At 34.0% G+C, this 24,253-nt stretch overlaps 2 protein-coding genes across 3 annotated transcripts; one reads left to right on the top strand and one right to left on the bottom strand.

Annotated features, from left to right (window-relative positions):
- The first annotated feature begins 423 nt into the window (after positions 1-423).
- On the top strand, positions 424-8,414 carry LOC126656268 (nicotinate phosphoribosyltransferase 1-like). The gene is made up of 15 exons (XM_050350787.2): positions 424-703; positions 784-928; positions 1,964-2,083; positions 2,185-2,319; positions 2,403-2,464; positions 3,585-3,660; positions 4,121-4,222; positions 4,676-4,792; positions 5,381-5,439; positions 5,882-6,056; positions 6,585-6,719; positions 6,820-6,918; positions 7,455-7,563; positions 7,873-7,985; positions 8,071-8,414. The coding sequence occupies exons 1-15, from the start codon at positions 552-554 to the stop codon at positions 8,146-8,148; spliced, it is 1,677 nt and encodes a 558-aa protein (XP_050206744.1). The 5' UTR covers positions 424-551; the 3' UTR covers positions 8,149-8,414.
- Positions 8,389-23,173, bottom strand: LOC126656267 (DNA polymerase alpha catalytic subunit). 2 transcript variants are annotated; one of them, XR_007633185.2, is made up of 31 exons: positions 21,966-23,173; positions 21,307-21,477; positions 21,103-21,186; positions 20,898-20,972; positions 20,686-20,750; positions 20,061-20,151; positions 19,787-19,966; positions 18,986-19,149; positions 18,771-18,885; positions 18,454-18,633; positions 18,252-18,365; positions 17,449-17,568; positions 17,032-17,349; positions 16,841-16,933; positions 16,231-16,349; positions 16,051-16,123; positions 15,906-15,962; positions 15,690-15,782; positions 14,638-14,760; positions 14,465-14,562; positions 14,285-14,330; positions 13,808-13,921; positions 13,397-13,480; positions 13,087-13,290; positions 12,542-12,618; positions 12,127-12,346; positions 10,925-10,978; positions 10,721-10,840; positions 10,544-10,618; positions 9,029-9,244; positions 8,389-8,477 (listed from the first exon to the last, which is right to left on the bottom strand). XR_007633185.2 is itself a non-coding variant. In XM_050350786.2 (30 exons), exons 1-30 carry the CDS (start codon positions 23,049-23,051, stop codon positions 9,098-9,100), a joined length of 4,560 nt encoding a protein of 1,519 aa, XP_050206743.1. In that variant the 5' UTR covers positions 23,052-23,173; the 3' UTR covers positions 8,866-9,097. The 2 variants fall into 2 exon arrangements, 1 of the variants encoding a protein (XP_050206743.1); XM_050350786.2 differs by lacking the exon at positions 8,389-8,477 and having other exon boundaries at positions 8,866-9,244.
- Between the last annotated feature and the right edge of the window lie 1,080 nt (positions 23,174-24,253).

Below are 24,253 nucleotides of genomic sequence, written 5' to 3'. Positions count from 1 at the left end.
ATAAATAATTATTAAGACGCATGTGAATTGGTGAGACGCTCTTTTAACTTGTATAAAATTGTTAGTTTATTTTAGTCTTTGAGAAAAAAAAATTGTTAGTTTAAACCATACTCATACATACAACCGTTTAAAGTTTAGAATCAGGGTTTTGCTTTTTTGTATAAATCTATCAAACTCGAGTGAGAATTATTTAAGTATAAAAGACTTAAAGATGTTATTGGTATATGCCGCTCCACGAGTAGAGCTAATATTTTAATTAGGATCCGTTAAGTACATCTCATATTCCAAAAACAAATATTGAATAGAAATGCTAGTTTAAAAATAAATAAATAAACAAACATACATGATCTTTGTTTTTGACGGATTTTTTTTCCCATCCAAACGAGCAAAACATTTTAATAATTTATCCTCATTTCGCCAGCGGCCAGCCAAAGCTTTTTTTTTTTCTCTCTCCACATGTCTCCGTCCATCTATATATATACAGCAGCTCAACCAAATAACAGCAAACAACACTATTTTTTAACTGTCGTTTAATATCACACTCAACAATTATGGATGTTAAAGCCAACGGCCCGAACGGTCAGCTACCGGGTCGGGTTCCTCCTCCCTCAAACAAGATGGTAACGCCGCTGTTAACGGATCTCTATCAGTTCACCATGGCTTATGCTTACTGGAAAGCCGGCAAACACGACGAACGCGCCGTGTTAGTATAATTTTTTATTTTTTGTTCGTTTTAGTTAATTTATTGATTGAGCATTGAATATTTTCGTGTGTTTTTTTCAGGTTTGATTTGTATTTTAGGAAGAATCCGTTCGGCGGAGAGTATACAGTGTTTGCTGGATTAGATGAATGCATAAGGTTTCTTGCTAATTTCAAATTGACTGACGATGAAATTTCATTTCTACGCCAAACTATGCCTTCTTGTGAGGTAATTTTGATTAATTTTTGTAATGGTTAAATTTCAATTATTAGTTGTTAGTTAGTTAGTTATTATAGTAAAAATATGAATGGAAAATTCAGTTCCAAAAAAAATAATTATGAATATTAGAAATTAGTTATTGTAATAATACGATCATTGAACTTATAGTGATGTAGTTTTTTTTTTTTTTTGCTGTGATATTATGCACTGATGTTAATTATATGTAATATGCAAGTTAACCCCGATGTTCTTGCTAAAATAGCTACACGGCAACCGATTTTTTTCTTATATCCAAACTCACAATCAATTAATACTTATAACCGATTCATGATAATCTAACATCTTATTTCTTCTCAAATAACCATCGGAACTATATAATCAATACTAAATAGCCAAGTTCATAATTAGTTAACCTCAAATAATATTAGTACTTAATCCAACTGAATAAGAATACCTTGATTAGCAGCGTTAAACGCTGAAGCATTACGCGAGTATTGTTTCACTTGTTGTAGCGAGATCTGATTGATTCGTGATTTCACTCGGACCAGCTCCCGAGTTTCTAGCTCTACTTCCATACCTTCCACCTCTATCTCTCCTGCCTTTCACTCTTGCACCGTAGTTGGTTGTTAGTTAGTTATTATAGTAAAAATATGAATATTAAAATTCAGTTCAAAAAGAAAATTTATGAATATGAAATTAGTTATTACAGTAATACGATCATCGGACTCATAGTGATGGTGTAATTTTTATATTTGCTGTGATATTATGCACTAATGTTAGTTATATGTAGTATGCAACATGATTTGTATAAAAATCAAAGAAACTGCTGATGATTTGGCGGATATAATAGAATAGGATGCTTACTTTGACTAATGAGTTTGGAAGTTGTGATTTCACTTCGGTTAATCTTTTTCCGTTTATATTTGTGCTATTATTTTATTTTATTTTTGATAATTGGGGAATTTCTGCTATTATTCATTTCTGCGGCTTTTTTTCGTGTGAGATGGCGTAAAGTAATGTTTTTATTGTTGTTAACTATTATAGGATGAGTTCTTCGATTTTCTTAGAGGACTTGATTGCTCTGAAGTTGAATTGTATGCTATTGCAGAGGGGATGGTCGTCTTCCCAAAAGTTCCTTTGATAAGAATTGAAGGGCCACTAGCTGTGAGTAACATCCTTGTTTTCTTCTTTCTAATCTTTTTCTGGTAGAGTTTGTATTTATTGATTTTGGAATGTGTAACCAATGCTTCTTTTCATCGTATTAGGTGGTTCAATTGCTGGAAACTCCATTTCTGAATCTTGTTAATTTTGCATCATTAGTAGCTACAAATGCAGCAAGGCATAGATTTGTTGCTGGAAAATCAAAATTACTAATGGAATTTGGACTCCGGCGGGCTCAGGTATCCAATCGTTAAATTGTTTGCTTGTTACACACGAGGTGCTCTGCTAATGTCTAAAAATATCTTGATGATGATACATACAGGGACCTGACGGTGGACTAAGTGCGTCAAAGTACAGCTATCTTGGAGGATTTGACGCAACAAGGTAGTTTCTGCTGATCAAACATTGTATTAAGAATTGACATTTACTTTCTTTAGATAAACTCAGTCACTAGCATTGTAATCTTTCATAGTGGGCCTTCTAGTCCATATGATGATGATGACCAATTGCTGGCTAATTGTTTCTGCAGTACCAGATATTTCAAGCTTTATGAATCCAAATGTTATCATAAATTTTAGAGAATTAGATCTAATTGACGTATGATTCTGTATTAAACTCCCTCTGTTGCATTAAGTGCATCACATTTTTCTAAAAGTTTCTTTCCAAATACATGAATTGAAGAGGATAAAAGAGGAACATTAATGTAAAAAATATTCTATAAATGAAAATTATCAATTAGAATTGGACGCCATAAAAGGAATTATTCTCAAGTAGATTAGGACAAAGGGAGTAGTAAAGCTCTTCTGTATGTAATCGGTATTTCATTTGAATGTCTTGAAAATAATTTATTGTAATCGTTGGCTCAGGTTCTGTGTTGATTTCCGTATCTTATCTACCAGGAAAAAAGTAAATTGAAACAAATAAAAAAAAATTCACATAACATCTTTGTCTTAAATGCCAAGGAAGATCGCCAAAATTTTGTGATATGCTGCCAAATTCTTTCCAATTCCAAGATCTCAGATGATATTTCGGTTTGATCAGCATTGTTTCCTTAGAAAAGTTTGTCTCAAAAAAGTATGAAAAATAATTATTTATTTGCGATCATGTTGTCAACTGATAATTTGTTTGGTAGCAACTCTGTAACTGTGAAGAATGTTGCAGTTTTATATTATATGCCGCTACTGTTCCTAGTATAATGCAACAGATCAGGAAATCCCTTTTCATTTTTGGGTGCTAAAAGTTGGCATTGTTTTTCTCTTGGATGAGATTTGCCTTCTATATTACATGATGTGGTGGGAGCCTATATGTGTTATTAAGCTGCAATAAATAAATGAGAGAGTTGTCGTTTTTAAAGCATGCTTATCAAATGATGCGAGTTCCTACTTTAGGTTGATCTAGGGATCATTTGTCTTCAACTACCATCTTTAAATTTTTTGAAGTCATGGTCAGACAAATTGTTGACAACTTGGTATACGTATATGAGCAAATTTTTCTGTGTTGACAGCAATGTTGCAGCTGGGAAGTTATTTGGGATCCCTCTTCGTGGAACACATTCCCATGCTTTTGTTAGTTCATACATGGTAATTCTCTCAATAAACTTTAGACATCTGGTTTTTCTGTTATAAGTAGTAATCTCAAAGCATAGTAAATCAAAATGATGAATAGTTGTTTACATATGTGCTGAAGCTGTGTTTTTAAACGAGTTGCTTAAAGTAGCATAGCAGAGTTGTTTCTGGTGTTTTTGCTCCTGGGTTGCTTGGTCTTATATGAAACTATTTTGTTTTATGCCTCTTAAACAATTGACTTGTGCTGCTTCCTTTTCTTCTTGTAAGCATTTTTGCCAGTCTTATTTTCTTTCAATGTGAGTTTTTAGCTGCGTTGGTATTGATAATTTGTCATTCTTTATGCAATGGTTACTTGATAAATAAAAGAACGGCATTGTTTCTTTCTTCTTATTAAATTCTTATGCAGACATGTAACGTTGATGATACTATTTCTTTGCTTACTTATCCTTTTGCCTGTTTTATCCCCAATTTGCAGAGCCTTGATGAGATAGTAGACAAATCACTCCAGAGCTCTGACGGCTCAAGTAGCTGTGAGGATTTTGTTGGTTTGGTTCAGACATGGTTGAGCAAAATCCAGGTACTGACCTTATTAAATGGAAATTATTTATCCCAACTTGTCCTCGTGATCTTTGCTTGCAGCTAAAGATGACAGTTTACTCACTCCTTTCATTTAAAATAGTCATAGTTTGTATCAGTAAGGGTCATACATTTACTTTCTCCCTAATTTGGTAATTTTCTCTTCCATCATAGTTTAATGTGTCTTAATTTTAATTCTTAGTCCTTGCGAATGCATGCAACATGTTAGAAAAACTCTTTTGTGATGCATGCATGGTATGATGCAGCATAGCATATGCAAATTACTTTGCTTGAAATTCTCTAAATTTTCAATATTTGACCAGTTTTGATAAAAGTTTAAAAATAGATAATGCTGTGAATAATGAATTAATCATTGAAGTACAAAAGCCTTGATTCAGTTTTTTCTATCCCATTTCTCATTTCTCACTTTGTGAATGTTATATGTCATATGCAGCGGTCAAATTCATTGCGTGGTGTTTTTGGTGAGACCAATCAAAGTGAGCTAGCAGCCTTCACATCATATGCTCTGGCATTCCCCAATCAATTTCTAGCTCTTGTAGACACATATGATGTAAGTGACTTTTTTGCATAGTAGCTTCTTATTTTTCATTGCTCGGACGGGTAGACAAGTTGGCCTCTTCTGTTATTTCTGTCACGGCTTGTTATTAGGTAGACAATGATGTGGTGCTGTTATGTTTCTTTTTACAAGTTTAACAACTTGTGGACACTCATATACATCACTCTGTTTGAGCGCTCATATTAATATGCGTTTGAATACCTTAATTTTGATATGTTAGGTGTCATGCTAAGAAAAATGAAGTGAAAAATAGTAGAAAATTTATTTATAAGATGTCAATTCACTTTGAAGTAGATACTATCAAAATGCTCATCTCAAGCTTCAGTATCTTGCATTGTCATACCATAAAAATTGTGCTACATTAACAACTTTCCTGCAATTAAGTCCAGAGTTCAATCTTTACGTTACATTTGCAGAGCGTAAGTATATGCTGTCCTTCTCTGCCCAACTACTTTGTCGTTGTGGGGTCTACAGCTTATTACAGGCTGTCTTGTTAGTTAGGGCACTTTATACTTCTAATTAAGCAAAGTTTTATAGCTTTTAACCACGGCAGTTGCACCTCTTTCAACATCTATTTATCAGGTCGTGAGAAGTGGAATTCCCAACTTTTGTGCTGTTGCTCTGGCCCTCAATGATCTGGGGTAAGTCAGCTATTTAGTGAGTTTTTCTTTCATATGTATGTATTCTTATACCTTATAGCAATTTGCATGAAAAATAGTAACTTAAACCATTAGTTGGTTGTTAGACATGAAACACTCCTTAATAATTGCTGTAAAATAATAAATTAAGGAAGAGGATTTGTCCTAGTTGAATGTTAGTTTATTGTTTGTCCCTTTTTTGGGGTACAAGTTTACTGTTTTTATATTACAAGTTCGTTGTTTTGTAAAGCATCTGTTTTGCATATTTGAGACTTTAAAGTTTTTTTTTTTTTGTATTTGTGATATTTCCATCAGAGATCAAATTCTTTTTTTTTCCCACCATGGCAGCGTTCCAACAATCTGTAAAATCAGTCATCTGGAGTCTTCACTATGATTAATGCTCTTTTTAGTTTTGATTAGTGAATTTGGATGCTGTTTTGTGCAGCTACAAAGCAGTAGGCATTAGGCTGGACTCTGGTGATCTAGCATATTTGTCGTGTGAGGTCCGGAAGTTCTTTCGTGCCATTGAGAAGGACTTTGGAGTGCTTGATTTTGGAAAGACCAGCATTAGTGCTAGCAATGATCTGAACGAGGAGACATTAGATGCTTTAAACAAGCAGGTAACCATTCAAACCCTGGAGTTGTTTTTAAGCCTCTCAAAAAATCTACGAATCAAAGCGAGCAAATCTAATAAAGTTCACTTCTGATAACTTTCAAGATCCACTTCTTTTATGAGTTTCTAAGCATCAAGAATATGTGAGAGTTTTCCGAGTCCTTACTGCTGAATGCTGATGCTAATAGCTAAGAGTTGGTTGCTACCGACTATTGTTAAGGCTCAAGTCTTACATGTCGATTAGGGGTGTGCATCTGGTTGACCAAAATTTCGATATTTTTAAAATAAAACCGAACTGTTATGAAGTTTTAAAAGAAATCAAACCGAATTAAACCAATCGGATTGGTTGGATTTTCAGTTCTGATCAGCTCTTTTTGTTCGATTTTAAAGAAGTGAATCCTTTTACTTTGAAAATAAAATGAACCGAGAAATCAAATTTATCAGTTTTGTTTGATTAATCAGTTTGGTTTGATTTTTGCACACCCCTAATGTCAATTACTGATAATTTTGTCTTCTAAATACCTTAACTATACAGGGTCATGAAATGGATGCATTTGGAATAGGCACGTACCTTGTCACTTGCTATGTTCAAGCTGCTTTGGGCTGTGTCTTCAAGCTTGTTGAGATCAACAATCAGCCCCGCATCAAACTTTCTGAAGATGTTACTAAGGTTGACCACCATGTCGAAAACACTTGGCTATATATATATCCACACATTTTCTTGTGTTTCTTTAATGTAAAGATGTGTTTTGTTATGTTTTGTTTTCTAGGTCTCTATACCATGTAAAAAGCGGAGTTATAGACTATATGGCAAAGAAGGATTACCCCTGGTGGACATTATGACCGGGGAAAACGAACCACCTCCCAAGGTAACTCATCTGTGGATTCTTATTAATTTTGAATGTTCTCATATCATCATTAGTCGAAGTGTGAGCTCCTTTTGTACTATGTCAGCCATAGTTAAGAATGTAACATGATTTCATTTTCTTTACGGGTAACTGCAAAATAAATTGGGATCTATAATAACACGAACTTTCAATTTTATCAATTTAAAACATGATCTATCAATTTATTATACTTCGGAACGTCGAGGAATATAATAAAATACTGATGTGGATGTTGGAAAAGTGTCTTGGTAAAATATATTATGGCGTCCACAGCACCGAATTATAACAAATTAATAGTTCCAGTTTTAAGTTGTCAAAGTTGAAAGTTTGTGTTAAAATTGCAAAACATGCTAAAGCTCATGATTTGTTTTGCAATTAACCCTTTTCTTTATTAGAGAAATTTCCCCAATGCAAGCTTGATACCAATATTAGGAGCACTTTAGGTATTTTTCCTTTCTTTATTGTGAGCGGATTTAAGTTGCGAAACAATTCATTTTCATTCGTATCTACAATTTCAGGTGGGAGAACGGATACTCTGTCGCCATCCATTTAATGAATCAAAAAGAGCATATGTGGTTCCACAGAAAGTTGACGAGCTGATGAAGTGTTATTGGCCAGGGAAATCAGGTGGGGCTTCTGTCATTTGTAAACATATCTGTGCATGACCACTTTTGGACCAAATGTTCAATCTTCATCTTTCCACAAAATAAACTGTGTTGCATGGAAATTTGTCGAATTCTATGTCTTGGCATATCATTTCTGTTTCCGGAAACACTTCTACAATTTGGAAACTTTATACTTATAACATATTTTTGTAAAAAAATAATGTTTCGTCATTTCACATTCGAGCGTTTATCCATTTCAACATTTTCTGTTCCATGGAACATAGAATGTAACAAGGCTTATACATCAACTGACATTTCAATTTCCTTGAAGGTAAAGAAAGAGAAGAATTGCCTCCGCTTAAGGATATCAGAGAGCGTTGTATAAATCAGCTTGAGAAAATGCGGCCAGATCATATGAGAAGGCTAAACCCAACGCCCTACAAAGTACGGCATCTTTCTTGTACAAACATTTTTCTTTTCTTCATTTCATGGTGGCAACTAAAGCAATGTTATTTTTAATGCCAAACAGGTGAGTGTAAGTGCAAAACTATACGACTTCATTCATTTTCTATGGCTCAACGAGGCACCTGTTGGGGAGTTGCAATAAGGATCGGGGGAGAAGAATTGTGTGGCGCACTCTACAATATGCAGGTCTATAAACGATTTCAGAATAATTGGAGGAAACAAATTACGTACGATGCCTTTTCCCGTCCCGATCTTTCTTGTTAAAAGGAAGAGAAAAGGGCTGCTTCACACAGTCAACATATAGATAAGGGTTTTCTTATTCATTTTACAATAATGCGTACCAGTTTTTGGGTTGTATAAACTATTTGTTTTCTTAGTTTTAATAAAAATAAGTGGTTGTTTTGCTTCTGTTCCATCAGTTCATTTGAGATTTTGCATATGAGAGAGCAATAGTTGATGATGCTGCAATTCCTACAAAATAAACAATAATGATATAAGGAGTTTTAGGGCAGTATTTGATGGTGCAACAGATGAATGAAGTTGAACAGCAGTACTTGAATTTATTTTCCTGAAAATGATTTTTTGCTGTATTGACGTAATTATATAGAACGGGTTACTTTAGAAAAGGGGCTCACAATTTCCAAATCCATTTTAAGTCAAATATAGCCTCTAATAACCAATGAAAGCTATAACTCATATGATATGAATACTACAAATTCTACCTGCTTGATTATGGATTTAATCCTTTCTACAGGCACTCTCTTTCTCCAAAGATAAAAAAAAAATTGTAGCCTCTTACTATTTTATTTACTCGTATTTTTCTATAAGATAGTGTATTAAAAATACATTACATTGGTGATTTAAATGTTTAATATGATAATATTAAAATTAATTATTTTCAAGTTCAAATTTGTTCTCATCCTGATTGAGGCTTAGACCCTCGACTAAAATTTCAAATATTGACACAACAAACAAATAAATAATCGATTTATTTGTTTTTTTATATGAAAGCACAATTTTACCAAGATGACAAAACACTCTGACTTGACCTTGAACTTGTATATATATATATACACACATCACTTGCCAGCTCAAACTGTGACACTTAAGTCGCTCATCTGCACCCATCCATAAGCACACCGATCCCTTATCTTTTGCACTGTTGAAACTGCTAAATCAACCATTGGCCGGATTTTGCTCATCTCTTTTTCTATAGGTATCCTTTCGTTTGCGTCCATCTGCATATATTGATCGCAAAATAAAAGATTAGAGGGTCTATTCTCTAAAATAAATAGTAGTATTTTGTATTGTAAAACATTAACTTAAATACAATAAAAAATTTAATATTGAGTTTGATTTTTTATAAATATTAAAAAATATTTATTTATTCTCTTTTTTAAATTTACTTCAATTTTCTTTATGTTGAGTTGAAAAAGAAAAAACATTTTTTTTGACAAAAAAAATCAATAAACAAAGGAACAATTCACCCCCCTCAACTTGGCATGAAATATCAAAAAAGTTATTTTGGAGGCTTTTGGGTCAAACAAACCCGCAACTATGTCAAACTAAGTGCATCAAATCAGCCCCTCCCTCATCCTCACCTACTATCAAACCGCATTTGAAACACGCTCTCCATAAATAATTGGTAAAAAGTCTAACATAATCCCTCGTATTTTTTAAATTAGTACTTGAAGATTAGGAAAAAACAAAATAATTTTATAAATTTAGGAGTGAATCTATTCACCGGAAACCACCGTCGACTCCCACACCCATTGTCGGAAAAAAAAATCCCACAAATTATTTTTTTCGAAAACGAGCAGACCCATCTAGGTCTGCCTCGATGAGATGAGTCTGCTCTGTCCTTCAACAAGGAAAAAAAATTCGTTGGAAAACAAAATTCCTGTGAAAAAAATCATTAGGTGCGACGGTTGGTGGTGGAATGGAGCAGTTTCTATGGGAATTGATCTGATTTTACATAGTTTAGGGGGGTGATATCTCCTCTTTGGGTGTTTTTGATAAAAAAAACACAAGTTGCGGGTTAAATTGACCCAAAAGCCTTTAAATGACTCTTGATATTTCATGCCAAGATGAGGGAGTGAATTGATCTTTTGTTCAATAATCAATTCATTTTAAAGAGTATGTATTTAATGTCACATTATTTGTGTAACAATTCAATAAGAAGTTCACAATGATAAAATATTTATGAAAAAAAATTAAATAATAATAATTAAATATTCCGATCCTGCAAACACTATTTGCAAGAATGACATAGTACAATTGTTAAATGAATCACTCCATTTTAAAAAGTAAAATAGTGAGATATATAATAGAATAAAGAGTAAGATCTAACTCTTCATAAATAAAGAATTAATTTTTACTTTAAATTTATATAATTGAGAGTCAATGAAGATATTAATTTATTGATGAAGTCTTTAACTAAAAAAATTGGACTCCTTTTCTGAATCAATCAAAGATTACTCTGGCAAAAAAACAATAAACTCGCTAACAATACAATAAAGCAGATGAAAGGAGATTACCTTTTCAATGCAACGTACGGTATCCAATAGATGGCAGTAAAATGAGAGCTGCTTGTAGAGATCCGCTTCGGTGTACTGCAAAAACACATTCCATAGAATATCTCAATAACCTACAATCATTCATAAGGACATGGACAGTTTATTTTTGCTACAGATTTACAGTTTAGGAAGATTAACCTTTTTCACAAGACGACCGTTACAGCGAGGATAGTTCGGACAAACCGTTCCTTTTTCCGAATCACCTATCAGCCGTAGATTAAGGCTGCGAGTAGTAAGCTTGCAAGTTTCATCATCACACTGAAACCAAAAGAAACTATGATGAGACGGAATGCCGTAGAATGTTTATTATCCTATAAGATCAGAGAAGCTTTTGGTGATTACCGTCATTGTGCCCTTGTAATAGATAGACGCAAACCCATCTGCTTGCCTTTTGACCTGAAACACACATCATTTAGAAACTCGAAACATTTTTGCAAACCAACATAAAAACATGGAATCAGAATTGGTATTTTAAGAACCGAACTGCACCGACCAATTCAACCAGAAATTGGAGGTCAGTCCAGTTCAATAGAAACCAGAGATCAGTCAGGTTTGATTAGGAGTGTAAATGAGATGGACTACTCACAAGTCACTCGGGATCGACTCAAAAAAAACCCGAGATCGACTCGAAAATTTGAGCCGAGCTCCTTGCTAGCGAACTAAACGAGCCTCATATACATAATATTAATCTTTTCTAATTACATCGGCTTTTTATATCTTTAAATTTAAGTGCCTCATCTTAATTGATTAAATACTATATTTATAGTAAAAAAAAAAATACATCACATATTATAAAATTTAATTAATAATTGAATTTTTATTGAATTTGAGTCGAGTTCAAGCTCAAGCTTGAGTAGTTCGGTTAATGTATATATTTATTAATTTTTTAATCCATTTGCTAGTTGAAATTTAATATATATATTTAAATTTTAAAAATGTTGACTTATTCTGGCATATATTAATATATAAAAATGTTAATTTAACTATGTTAACCGTGAATTAAAATAGCCACAGGTTCGCTTTTTAAAACACTGATTAAGAATTATGTGTGTTTTGTCTTTATCTAATTTTACTATTTTCACTTAAAGAATATGATTCAGAATTACGTGCAATTGCCTTGGCATTTGATCATAATAACAATTAAGTTTCTTTTTAATTTTTATGTATTACTCCCTCCGTCCCGTAAAGATAGAAAAAGTAGCTCTTTCACAAGAATTAAGAAAGTAGTTAATTATAGGTAATTTGTGATAATTTTCCTAAATTGTCCTTTTAATTTTTTGAAATAAATCATAATTAATTAGTGATTCACACAACCCAAAGCCACTATATAAATAGTAGCCAATAGAATTTTAGATGCATAAAAAGCAAACATTGAAACTTTAAATCAATTAATGTTAATATAAGGGTATTTTAATAATTTTGTAGTTAACTAACACTACTTTTTCTATCTTTGTGGGACAAAAAAAGTAGCTTCTTTTTCTATCTTTACGGGACGGAGGGAGTATAAAGTATCCGTGCAACTAATGCACAATTCAGTAGATTACCTGATTTGCTATTATTGCAGGAGATATTCTCCCCATGTCACCTTCTTCTGGGCATTTAGGGCAGCGCATCCTCCGCCAGAAATTTGACTTAGATTTATCTATCTGCGCTGTTGTTGGGTTCGCACTGATCGACATACAAACGGAATTGAAAACAGCCGGACATTCAAAAGTACTAGAGCAGGTTGGACATGACAAGAGCAACGGCTCACAACTCCGATATCTGCCATTTCATTCAAGAAATATCTAAATTTCATATAACGTAATTGAAAAACAGACATATCATATAGTTTCGGATCTAAATATAAGAAACCATGATTCAAATTTGTTAACATGTTCATCAAAAGGTGCCTTTCACATCTACAGTCTTATATAAGCATTGGCCAATTATTGCCCGTTAAATACATGAAACAATTACCTCTCCTCGTCATTGCCGGCAAACAAAAGTGAGCTAGAAGGATCATTGTTTATCGCTCCACTTGATTTATTTCGGAACTGAAAAACAATTGAAACAGTGTTATGTCATTGGTAGAGGAGAGAATATCACACCCCTTAAAGGTGGATATTAAACTCCTTGGGTCACTAAGTTATTCCAAAATTACAAAAAGATACCAAGATTCCAATCATTAAAAAACAGTCATTAATTTATTGAATTATTTCTTAGGGAGGTCACCGTCTTAAAAGAAGGTCATTGAGTTTATCGCAAATTAGAAAAAGGGTACTGAGTTATACCCTTTTGTTAAAAAAGCATACTAAATTATACACCTTTTTATAATTATGGCATTGCCACGTAGGACAAAACACAAAAAAATTAGTGCGTTTTGCCTCGAGTACATCCCATGAAATAATTTGTAACTTAGTGAATGTTTTTTAACGATTTGAATCTTAATATCCTTTCTATAATATTGAAATAACTCGATCCAGGAGTTTAATATCCCCTTAAAAGGTCTTGTCCAGATTTACCTTAGATGAGTCCAGGCCCAAACAATCAGCCAAACGTTCCGGACTTGTGCCTTGAATTGAAGCACAAAGACGCGATACCACAGGATGGATTTGCTGTGACAAGTAGTAATCTATATCTATCATCCATTTTCCATCATCTTTTTTCAATTCGTCGGGATGTCGAGCTCGCTGAGCAATTCCTGACACACTGCCTGAAGTAGCACCCTGTTCAGAAAAGTTGGTAAACATAGAATGAATACTAAATTTCAAACATACAAAACCATATTTTCTCTAAAATCGATACATAAAAAGAAAGCAAAACATCCCGCACCTGCTCACAGCAAATGATATACGGCACTGTATCACCAACAGAGCAACCAGTGTTATAGCCACTTTGCTTCATCCTTAGTGCTACCTAGAAAATGGCAACAAGAGCTAGAGCTTAAGCATTTGCTTGGACAAAGGGCAGAATAAATCATAATATTACAATCAGAGATCATGCTGATAGTATTTAGGGTTTATCGTTATTACCCCATGACTTCAGGTCCGAATTATAGTTTTCCCCTCAATTTTGAAAAATCGCTATTTTCTCATTGAATTTTATGTTTCATAACTGAAACCCCCTTACTGTTAAGGGAAAAGGAGTAATTTTTCAAAATCTATGGGAAAAGCAGTAATTCATATCTAAACTCATGAGAATAATAGTAATTAACCTAGAATTTAACTATGGCTATTCACTCACTAGAACATGGGGTTGGTTTTTGGCATCAGGGTAAGCTTCAGGTGGTTTAGTCAATGTCTTTGTAATAATGTATTTCTCAAGTTCTACTTGTCCATTCCTCATTTCTTCTTGAACCTGTTAAAATGTGTACAAGTGTTGATAATTAGTTTCAGTTCTTCGATGATAAAAGTGAGAAAATATAATATCTGAAGCATAATACACCAAGTTACCATAGAAGGAAAAGAAGAAAAGGTAGAATGCAAAAAAAAAAAGAATTTTCATGTTTCAGAAAAGTTGATAATGCATTTACAACAGCAGGAGGCGTTCATCAGCCCTTACAAACTCAAACATGGCTTCCTTAGATGGTCAGCAATAAGAAAATGAAAACTGAAGCCAGGTTTGCTCAGAAACACGCATAGTATATCATTTGCCCAACATAAACAATTATTCTATGTTGATAGTAAGGATGACTTAAAAAAAAACTAAAAAAAAATGTACCTTCATAAGGGAGTTATGTATTGACTCAACGACATCCTCGCATGACCTGATGACAATAAGAGCCAAAGGTTATCAACCCTCAGGGACTCTAACTAATCTTAATTTTGCATTGTGACCGGAAAAACGGATGAGAAAAGGAAAATGAGGACAAGAGTTAAAGGTTGGTATAGCACAACATACCCCCCAGACAATATTTGAGCGAGGCAGAAATCTCCCAGTTCCTTTGATAGCAAACTCCAATCACGGCGAACCATGTCAAGACCTTTACGTTCAATGACCTGCACCAAGAAAGTTACTCCGCTTATTTTCTAAAGAATAAGTAGCTAAAAGAGTGATAATTTTTTTACAAGTACCTCATATGGTGTCCCATCTTTGAATTGCAGTTTGACAGCTGCATATTTTTTCTTTTTGAGAAGCAGCATTCTCTTGTACACGCCATCAAGATCAATTTCTAAACGTCTATACTTCTTGTTAACCTGGAAATATTTATTACATAAGTCATGTTTTGTCAAACAAATCAAAATACATAGACAATGAAAATGTAATGAACAAAGGGTCAACGCGCCCCCTAAACTTGTGTCACGGGGTCATCTAACCCAATTTATACTTTTTTGAGCAAATAACCCCAAAACTCTTCCTTTTCGGGTCAAGTAACCCCATAATTGTATTTTTAAAACGCGTAAAATACAAATCGGAGGTGAGGGATGTAAAAAAGTAATTAAATTCTTCCCTAATTGTTGCGATAAAATTATCCTAAATCTGTTTTTTAAAATAAAAATATAAATTATGGGGTTATTTGACCCAAAAATGAAGAGTTTTGGGGTTAGTTGCTCAAAAAAGTATAAATTGGGCTAGATGACCCCGTGTCACAAGTTCAGGGGACGCGTTGACCCTTTATTGAAAATGTAATTGTAATTTTTTGCCTTTCTCATCTAAGCTACAGACTCATAGTATAGGCACTTCATTGCATTATGCATTTACCACTAAAATAAACAGAAAACTGGTATATTTTGGTAACAATGTAATAGAAACTGGTCCCACATGACACGAGTAGACAAAACCTGAAATCTTTCTCACTAACTGCTATATTTAAGAGAGAGAATTTCCGAGAGCTTAAGAATTGGCATCAAAGCCAACATATGTAACTTATTTATATTTAATAGGACATATCAATAAATGGTAAACTCATGACATATCAATAAATTGGTAACCTCAAGTGCACCTATAACCATAATAATTACTGCCAGCCTTATGGAGCATGAGCTGTCTAATTGTTAATGCTCTCTCTCTCTAATGACTATCTTCTAGGGGTGAGTAAAGATCTCTCATTTCTTCAATAAATAATTGATGTGTCTACCATAAAGGAATATTTTGATATATGAATACGTGCGTGAAACAAACTAACCTCCTGAATGACTTTTCCTGCCATAGCTTTTGCTTTTGTGACGTCGTCTAATCCGCTATAAATCATGATGGAATCTGTATCACCATATATGACCTGCATATGAAACACTCTCTTCATGAACAGCATGCAATATATACAAACATTAGCGACCCAATTTCTGAGAATCAGACTAAAGCAGTATCACATTTATACTTTTAACCTTAATATAGAAACTACCTCCAAGTTCAAATTATTTTGCACGAGATCCACAGTACTCTGCAGAATCTCCCGCCCCTGCATGACAATCAATAAACTTCAGAATGCTTGTAAAATATATGATATTACAGATATTTCATACATAGTGAGCAAAACATTCTCAAACCTGTAGAGTAATAAGCTCAGCAATAGGCTTTGCATAAAATCTTGAATTTGAAAATCCAAGGCATCCATACATACTACACATATCAGATTACATAGGTAAGCAAGCTTGAATATTAAGGACAAAAAAAATAAACCTTGAATTAAGAGAAAATTGAGAAATTAAATGGCAAACAACACAAACCTATTTGCTGTGAGTTTTAGTGCCAGTTGCTGTATGTCAAGCTGCTGAAGGTTGAGGCCAGAAGCATTTTTCATCCAAGACTTCACCATCCTCCTCCTTTCAACCAAATCTTTCAGCAACTACCAAATAAAGGTAAACACCTTAGGTATACATTTGCTAAAGGGAACAGAAACACAATGATGGCATTTCGTGTGTCAAAATAGATATGTCAGCTAAATGCATACAGCAAATGACATGCAAAAGTTGGTAGCTCCAAATTCTGATGTATAACATGCAATACAAGTTTCTTTGCATGATCTCACGACCAGTTTTTCTACATTGACAGGAAAAGGGTACAAAGATTTAGCTGTCAATTTAAACTAATAACTGTATAATCTTCACTTTTGAGTTTAAAAGCTGGACAAAAATCTACTGAGAGGTACATTCTATCCCTTATTTTCTCTTCAATTATTTCTTCATAGTTGTTAGAACATTTCTCGTGAGATGAAATTTCTTTCTATCAGCAGCACGGGAAAGATAAGATTAGAAACTCAAAGTTTCCATCTGGTTTTTTAGAAGTTACATTATACTGAAGATATATAACAAATAAGGATATATCATATAACAATACCTCAGGTAGAACTCCATCTATTTTACTAGAAGGTAAACGGGGAATTAATCCATCTGTAGATTTTTCAACTGTCGTGAAACAAATATTATATTCCTGAAAATAGCAGTTGGGCATGAATGCTCATGTAAATTAGCCAGATCAGCAGTGTCATATTAATTAAAAGGAAAAGGGCAAAGGTAAAATGTTATAACCTGAATAATAGAAGGGTAAAGACTATTGAAGTCCAGAAGCAATACAAATTTATCGTATAGACCCTTTTTGGGTTCCAAAACCAGACCTCCTGCATATGCAGGGCCTTTTTTCCCTTTTCCGCGGTCACTCTCTGGAACGTTATTGCCAAAATTGGCATGATCATCCAACTCTTCATTTTTAACTTCAGCACCATTATCTATTCTACGTTTTGAAATTTTTGTTTCTTTTGCATTAAAGGAAATCTTATCAGGTACCATATACTTCTTTGCATGAAATGCATGCAGTAGAAAATACTCTACTCTCTGTGCCCTGGCACCCTGAAAAACATAATAGATTATAGTGAGTTTATTGTAGGTAAATGTTCTGGATAATTTTGTGCTGATAAAAAGAAACAAAAAATGTCTGAAAGAACTCACTTGAAGAGTTTTTCCCCAGAGATTGCCGCTAATATTAGTTAGCTGACGCGTGAGAGGAAGAACACTTAAATGAAACATTAGTTCCATAGATAACCATGCATCTGTCTCACCATATTCAATCTGAATGCATCATAAACACCATTACGATGAGAAAATATGTCAAACATATTAAGTAACAGTATAATTTTCATAGCTTAAGGTAGAGCTGACATGCTGGAAAATAAAGAGGTAACCTCATGATAGCTCAAATCACACAAATATTGAACTAAAAAAATACCACATTTGATGAGCAAGAATCTTAATTACTGTTGCTAAAGATACTTGTTAGAAGTTATTTAAACATTCCTGAAAATATAAAGTCAAAGTTGGTTGAAAGTTGTATGGCTCCCTATTAGCAGTTTTAATGCAAATTATATGCAATACTGACTGACGTTGTCAATTGCAGAGATATGGATGTCTATCATCATACATTACCATTGGACCCTTCAATTTTCTAAACTAATATTCAGTTCCAGACTAATTGGGTATTATTCTTCATTAGAATCTGAGCAAATGTTACAGTTGCAGTATGTTTAGCTAGCATTTACCTTCTACCTATTGTAATTTCCATGCTTGGACCGGTTATGTAGATCCTAAAAAGGTCAACTATTAAGATATTAGTAGAATTATAAGATATTTTAGACCATTTCATTTTCCAGACAGCTCAAATATTTTCCAAGAAAATTTGCAAAAAAGAAGAGAAAGATATTCAAACAATACTTATTATTACGATCAAACCAAGTGAAATTGACATCAGAACCTACCAATTCAATGAGGGATTTCATTGTCTGGAACATTCCAGGAATATCATTTGGAGTAACCTCCTTCCGATCTTTATTCAGGCGTGTCCTTGCTAGTTGTGTCAAGGAATAACTAACCTGAAAAGGCCAGTTACATAGGTTGAACAGCATTTAGCAGAATTATCAAATACCTTTTGTGGAACACTGTACAGAAGAAGCTTTATACCTCTTTTAGCAAGTCTCGGGAGCACAAATATGTATCACATAAAAGCCGACCAGCAATGCAAGACATGATCCCTGGACTTGCTCCAGAACCAAACATGGTATTTCCTTTTGTAAGCTTAGGCATCACGGAACGCTTGAGACGGCCAATTTTGGACCACATGCTGCTTGGAACACGGCAAGCCTACATTTTAAGGAATATACAGGCCTTTGAGACTTGAGAGACACTTTGAGGGACAAGGGAATCACATGAAATGCACATTGGATACAAGAGCATATAACAAGTTATTCAAATGATAAAAACTGCAAGAATTACCCGACCTGAGCTCTGTGGAGGAGGACATCCAGGTCAAACCCAGATATGTTATGTCCAACAAGAACATCACTGTCCAATTTGTTTAATGCAATCATTAAACGATTCAACAAAGCTCTTTCACTGCAGCACAGTATTGAATATACATAATATATTAGGAACTCAGCAATCAGCATATGTTAATGAAAGATGTACCCATTATAGACATAGAAAAAAAATTCACCTGCTTTCAAATCCTAGAACATTTGATCCAGCTTTTGTATTCCTTTCAGTCACCTCTGTGGAGAAACCCATCGGAAATATTCCCCCATCAAGCTTTCTTACAACAGTAAAATGGCTCAGCACACCAGGATTCTTCCATTCCGAGGGCAGCATTGGTGTGTCAATCTAAACAGAAAAGCAGCATATAAAGTCCAATAGTCCAACTCAGGGGAAAAAGTACAGATTTGATAATAAATCAGTTATATTAGCTCAATTGGTAAACAATTATTAACTCACTCTAAAAACTAGAAGTGTCAAAGAACTCTGTAAAAAATAAAGACTTCCAGAAATAAATTATATGCTTGTAAATTTGAAGGACACCGACATGAATCTTGCCAAAATATTCATGTCATTTAAAGTGCATTACAAGCCCTTCTGTGCTTACCAAGTGAAGCAAAAAACACAACCCAAGGCTCAAATGAAGAAAATATTGTCAAAATTTTCTAGAATAACATTTGGAGTTTATTCAAAGAAAGTTTTATTCTCATAGTAGTTGATGACGTAAAATGCAGAAACATTTCATAATTTTGTGTGTTTGTGGAAAAAGAGAAAGCATTTAAACTCATAATTACGACATGAAACTACCAACGTAGCTCAGTGAATCCAAATTGATCCTCATAACATTGTAATAGTAAAATACTGTCCTATAATTATTAGCAAGTAAAAAGTTTAATCAACTTCCATGCCTCAATAATTGCACAGAAGGAAAGAGAAAGTTCTCTAACAAGAAGGCCCTGAAATCAAACCAAGGCTGTAAACACACCTTAGCCTTGTGACAGCAAATGAGAGATGCAGAGACTATCTCATTGACATTCTGCTTTTCGTTAATGATGGTCTTCAAATTTATTGCTGTAACAACCACCGGAGGAAATGGGTTCTTTGAGGAAGAAACCCGTATATCTTTTGGTGCATCAACAATCATCTCAAACTTGCACCAGCTCACCTGTGCAAAATTACAGTAAACGTGAAACAAATTAGAGCATTTTTAACAAGTACAAGCAAAACGAAATAGAAATGTACCGAGATGAAAATCTCACCCTTTGAGAAGCCGGACATATTGAGAATTTAGAAACTGATAGCCATGAAGGCCCCTTTACCTTCCTTTTGACAAGAAAAAGCTCCAAAGCGCTGCATATAACAGCAATAGTTATTATGACTTCTTTTTGCCTAAACAAGGACATAGATTGGGTGATATGTCCACAGAATCATGATAAGAAATTAGCAAAAGGAGCATTATATATCTGAAATTAGTCTTAGTAGAGATCAAGTCAAGTCTGAGGGCTGATGCAGTAAATAAACACTTGTGTGCTCAAGAATTTGTTCAATTAGAATAGCATACTACTCTTTCTAGCAAAAACCATCACTATGTATTTCCAATTTTCCACCTACAGGCAACAGAAAACGCTAGACCAAAAAGAACCACACGGCAGAAGATGGCAACATACAAACTCTCCAGAGCACCTTTTGACAAGCAGACAGAATAAAAATACTAATCCCCATAGCTTCCCAAAGAAAATTCTTGCACGGGATTCTACTGCATTCATATGTAACAGGTATGAATAAGTTATTCATAAGTAATGTAACAGTCATATGGTGTATAAGTGGAATTTAAAATGCACCTCTATTATTGAATTTTGTTAGGTGACAATTCCAAATGCATACCTAGAATGAGTTCCAAGCAGTGCACAAAATGTTTCTCCTTTTAGATCTGCTGGAAGTGGAGGTTCCTGTAGACAGAAATAGTTTAATAACTCCAAACAATTAAAACCTACAATTTCTTGGTAACAACAAAGGCATGATGTGTGTGTGGTTCCAATAAATTTCCAGAGTAGGAATTTACAAAACTCAGTGGTGTTAATAAATTTGCTAGATACCTTGAATGAATAGTTGATCTTGAGTACATAATTCTCCCCAACAGGAATATCGAATCTTTCAAATGCATATTTCCTCTGCAAAATGTTTAGTATGATGAACAACTAACAGGACATGGAAAAAAATATAAGTAGTATAAAAGGACACGAGCATAAATGTCCCTAACATGCACATTCTACAACATAGGAAACGGTTGAATTTTGCAACCTTAACCGGCATCATGCTAAAACTTGAAACATTGCGAGCTAAAAATTGGCTTGCAATTTCACTTTTTAGTTCGTAAGATACATCCTGCAGAAGAAAATGGGAAAACAGATTAAAAGCTACTCAAGAATGAACACAGAAAAAAAAACAGCAGCAGAAGAAGAGATTTCACGTTTATCGTAGATAAACGTGTCTATGGGAATGTACTTGCAGCTTTTTACGAAACTCAGCAGAAGAAATACGAGACTCTTCAGCATCTTTCTCAAGCCTGATCATGTCTTCTGTATGAAAAATGGAGCCATTTGGAATAGCATAAACACATCTTTGACTGTTCTTCACAACCACACAGCAACTGTGATATGTATTCCCTGCTCTGACCTAAATTGCAATGTCATATACCAATAAGGTTACTATTAAAACATACTCTATCAAAGTACAAAACCATCATTAGCAACAACAACAACAACTTTCTTCTTTTTCTCTTTTAAGTTAAAGGTATTGTTTAGGGGAACTATGTAGCACTTGAATGACACCACAAACGGCAGAATTATATTAATTTGGTTTCTAGGTGAAATTGGAAACTGAAAGTCAATAAACATTTTGAGATTCTTTCAAAAACTAAGAGCATGCACCCTTTCTGCACAGATCTCAAATGACTCTAGTATGATGCAGCCAACAATCCTATGTCTATATTATAAACTTAAGTCATTATAATATCTTGTCTACTTACATCCAAATAAGGGGGAAAGTAAGTTATCAGATAATGTGAATAATCATACTTTGGCAACGAAAGAAATGAGCTATATAGCATACATAAATTGCCTAAAGATAGAGTTATTAGAATTTCAGATTGTAATCTGTATTACCTTCCCAAAGAGATAAAGAGTACCCATATTAGCACCAAAAACTTCTTCATGAGCATCAATCATATAAAAAGGCAACGAACCATCAGCCTCCAACTCAAACTCCGATTGCTCATCACAAACTCCCTCAAACTTAACCTCCTTATTAACACCACTTTCCACAATTACATCTCCACCACACCTCACAGCCTGCCAATCAGCAGTAGCACTCAAAGCAGGATCCCTCTCTTCAACACTAATCTTCGCATTAAGCATGGGTCCTCTCTCACTCTCAATTCCCTCCTCCTTCACCACTGCAGCTGCAGCAGCTGCCTCCGTGGCTACTATCTCCTCGTTCACTCCAACCATCATTTCTCCACCATTCTTATGTTCTTCCTCCTCCGTTTTTACCTCCATGATTACCCCTTCATTCCCATTAACACTGCAATTCTGCCTTAAATTAACGACATTATCACAATTAACCTTGAAATTAACAACATTACTCTCAGTCTTAACAGGCACTTGACTTCTTCTACGTTTTTCTCTATCATTTTCATCCGGAGCAAACTCCGCAATAACATCGTCAACAATATTCACGCAATCTAAACTCTTCTCTCTATTTTTAAACACATTCGATGTAAACATTGACGATATTCTCTGTTTTCCCATAATATTAGCAGCAGCAGCTGATAAAGAACTATTAACTTTCTTTACCTCTTTATTATTTTTCTCCTTCTTTTCAGTTTTTTTCCTTTTATTAGATCTATTTTTACTCGCCTCTCCACCACCGTCTGATTCATCTGACGACGGAGGTAACCCAGCCTGTGACCAATCCTCTTCTTCGCCTTCATCGCCGTAACCAAGTCCGTCATCATCGACTATAAATCCTTGAGCCTCTGAACGACGTCGTGCTACGAGTTTGTCGTAATCGTGCTCGGAGACCGTGTCGAAGATTGGAGTTTCCATCTTGAGGTCATATCCGCCGCCATTTTCTGATCTCCGACCGCCTTGACGGAGAGCTTTGAGTCGTTCTAAGGCGGATGCTCTGGCTGATGCTTCTGGTCCTCTTGTTCGGCGTCTAGGTTCCGTAACTTGCTGATCGTTCTCCATGTTAATTTGTGTGTGATTTCTGTGATTGTGAATTGAGTGGGTTCTAGGGTTTGGCAGTGAGAAAATTAAAGAGAACAAATGATTGGCGGGAAGATTTAGAATAAAAGAATTTGGCGCCAAAGAGGTGTGACTGCTGACTGGGTACTTATTAATGCAGTTTTTTTAAGCTTAAATTGTTTTGGCGTGTTGTACAATTTTCATATAAATTTTTTATTTTATAATTTAATACATAAAATGTCTTTTTTTTTAATTTGAAAGATCGAGAAATTTTTCATTATAAAATGTTGATATGACACTAAAATTTACTTTTTTTGGAGTTCATATTAGCAATCTTTTCAAAAATAATTGTTCGTTGTTCTAAATTACAAAAAATTAAAAGTTGGTGTTTGATATTACATTAAAACAATAAAAATTCCTGTTAAAATTAAAGATGCTGTAACTTTGTGATTTTTAAAGATATCGAGAGAAATTATAAAAATATGACCTAAAATATTGTAACTATTTTTTAAAAATAGGATATCATTTAAATAATTCCTGTATTTTTTGTGTTGTTTTTTATGCAATCAACAATGACCAATAAAAATAGGATTAATGTCATAAAAATTCACCAATTTTACATGTTTTTTCATTTTAATCACGCAGTTTAAATTTTCTCAATTTCATGCATGAACTATCACTTTTTCTCAAATTCATACACGGTGCTGACGTGTCACGTCTCCATTGGTGTAATTTGCTGAGGTGGGGGTCAATTTACACCAATAAATGAGTTCCACCTCATCACCGTGCATGAATTTGAGAAAAAGTGGTAGTTCGTGCATGAAAACGAGAAAATTTAAACTGCGTAATTAAAATGAAAAAATGTGTAAAGTTTGTGATTTTTTTTGGACATTAACCCATAAAAATATATGCGACAACTAAGCATCAAAATAATAGATAACTGGCCATAGTTTAAGAAAAAACCGATTATAATGCCTATTAATTTGGGATGTAGAAAATGTTATTCAATTAAAAATCTATCAGAAAACTAAATTGCTTAAAATAAAACATATTTAGTCAAGGAAAAATAAAAAAATGTATTGTCGTAAAAAAAAAGTCAGGTAAGAAGTGTTTTTATATAAAAAAAAGGTCAAATAACTAATAAACGTCAAAAAATTTATAAAAGTTCTACAAAAATTTAAATCTTCTAATTTCATTCAATTTGT

This window comes from Mercurialis annua, linkage group LG7 (genome assembly GCF_937616625.2).
Source record: "Mercurialis annua linkage group LG7, ddMerAnnu1.2, whole genome shotgun sequence".
NCBI classification, from domain to species: domain Eukaryota; kingdom Viridiplantae; phylum Streptophyta; class Magnoliopsida; order Malpighiales; family Euphorbiaceae; genus Mercurialis; species Mercurialis annua.
The sequence above is the reverse complement of the archived record's forward strand: the minus strand, read 5'-3'. Positions and strand labels throughout refer to the sequence as shown.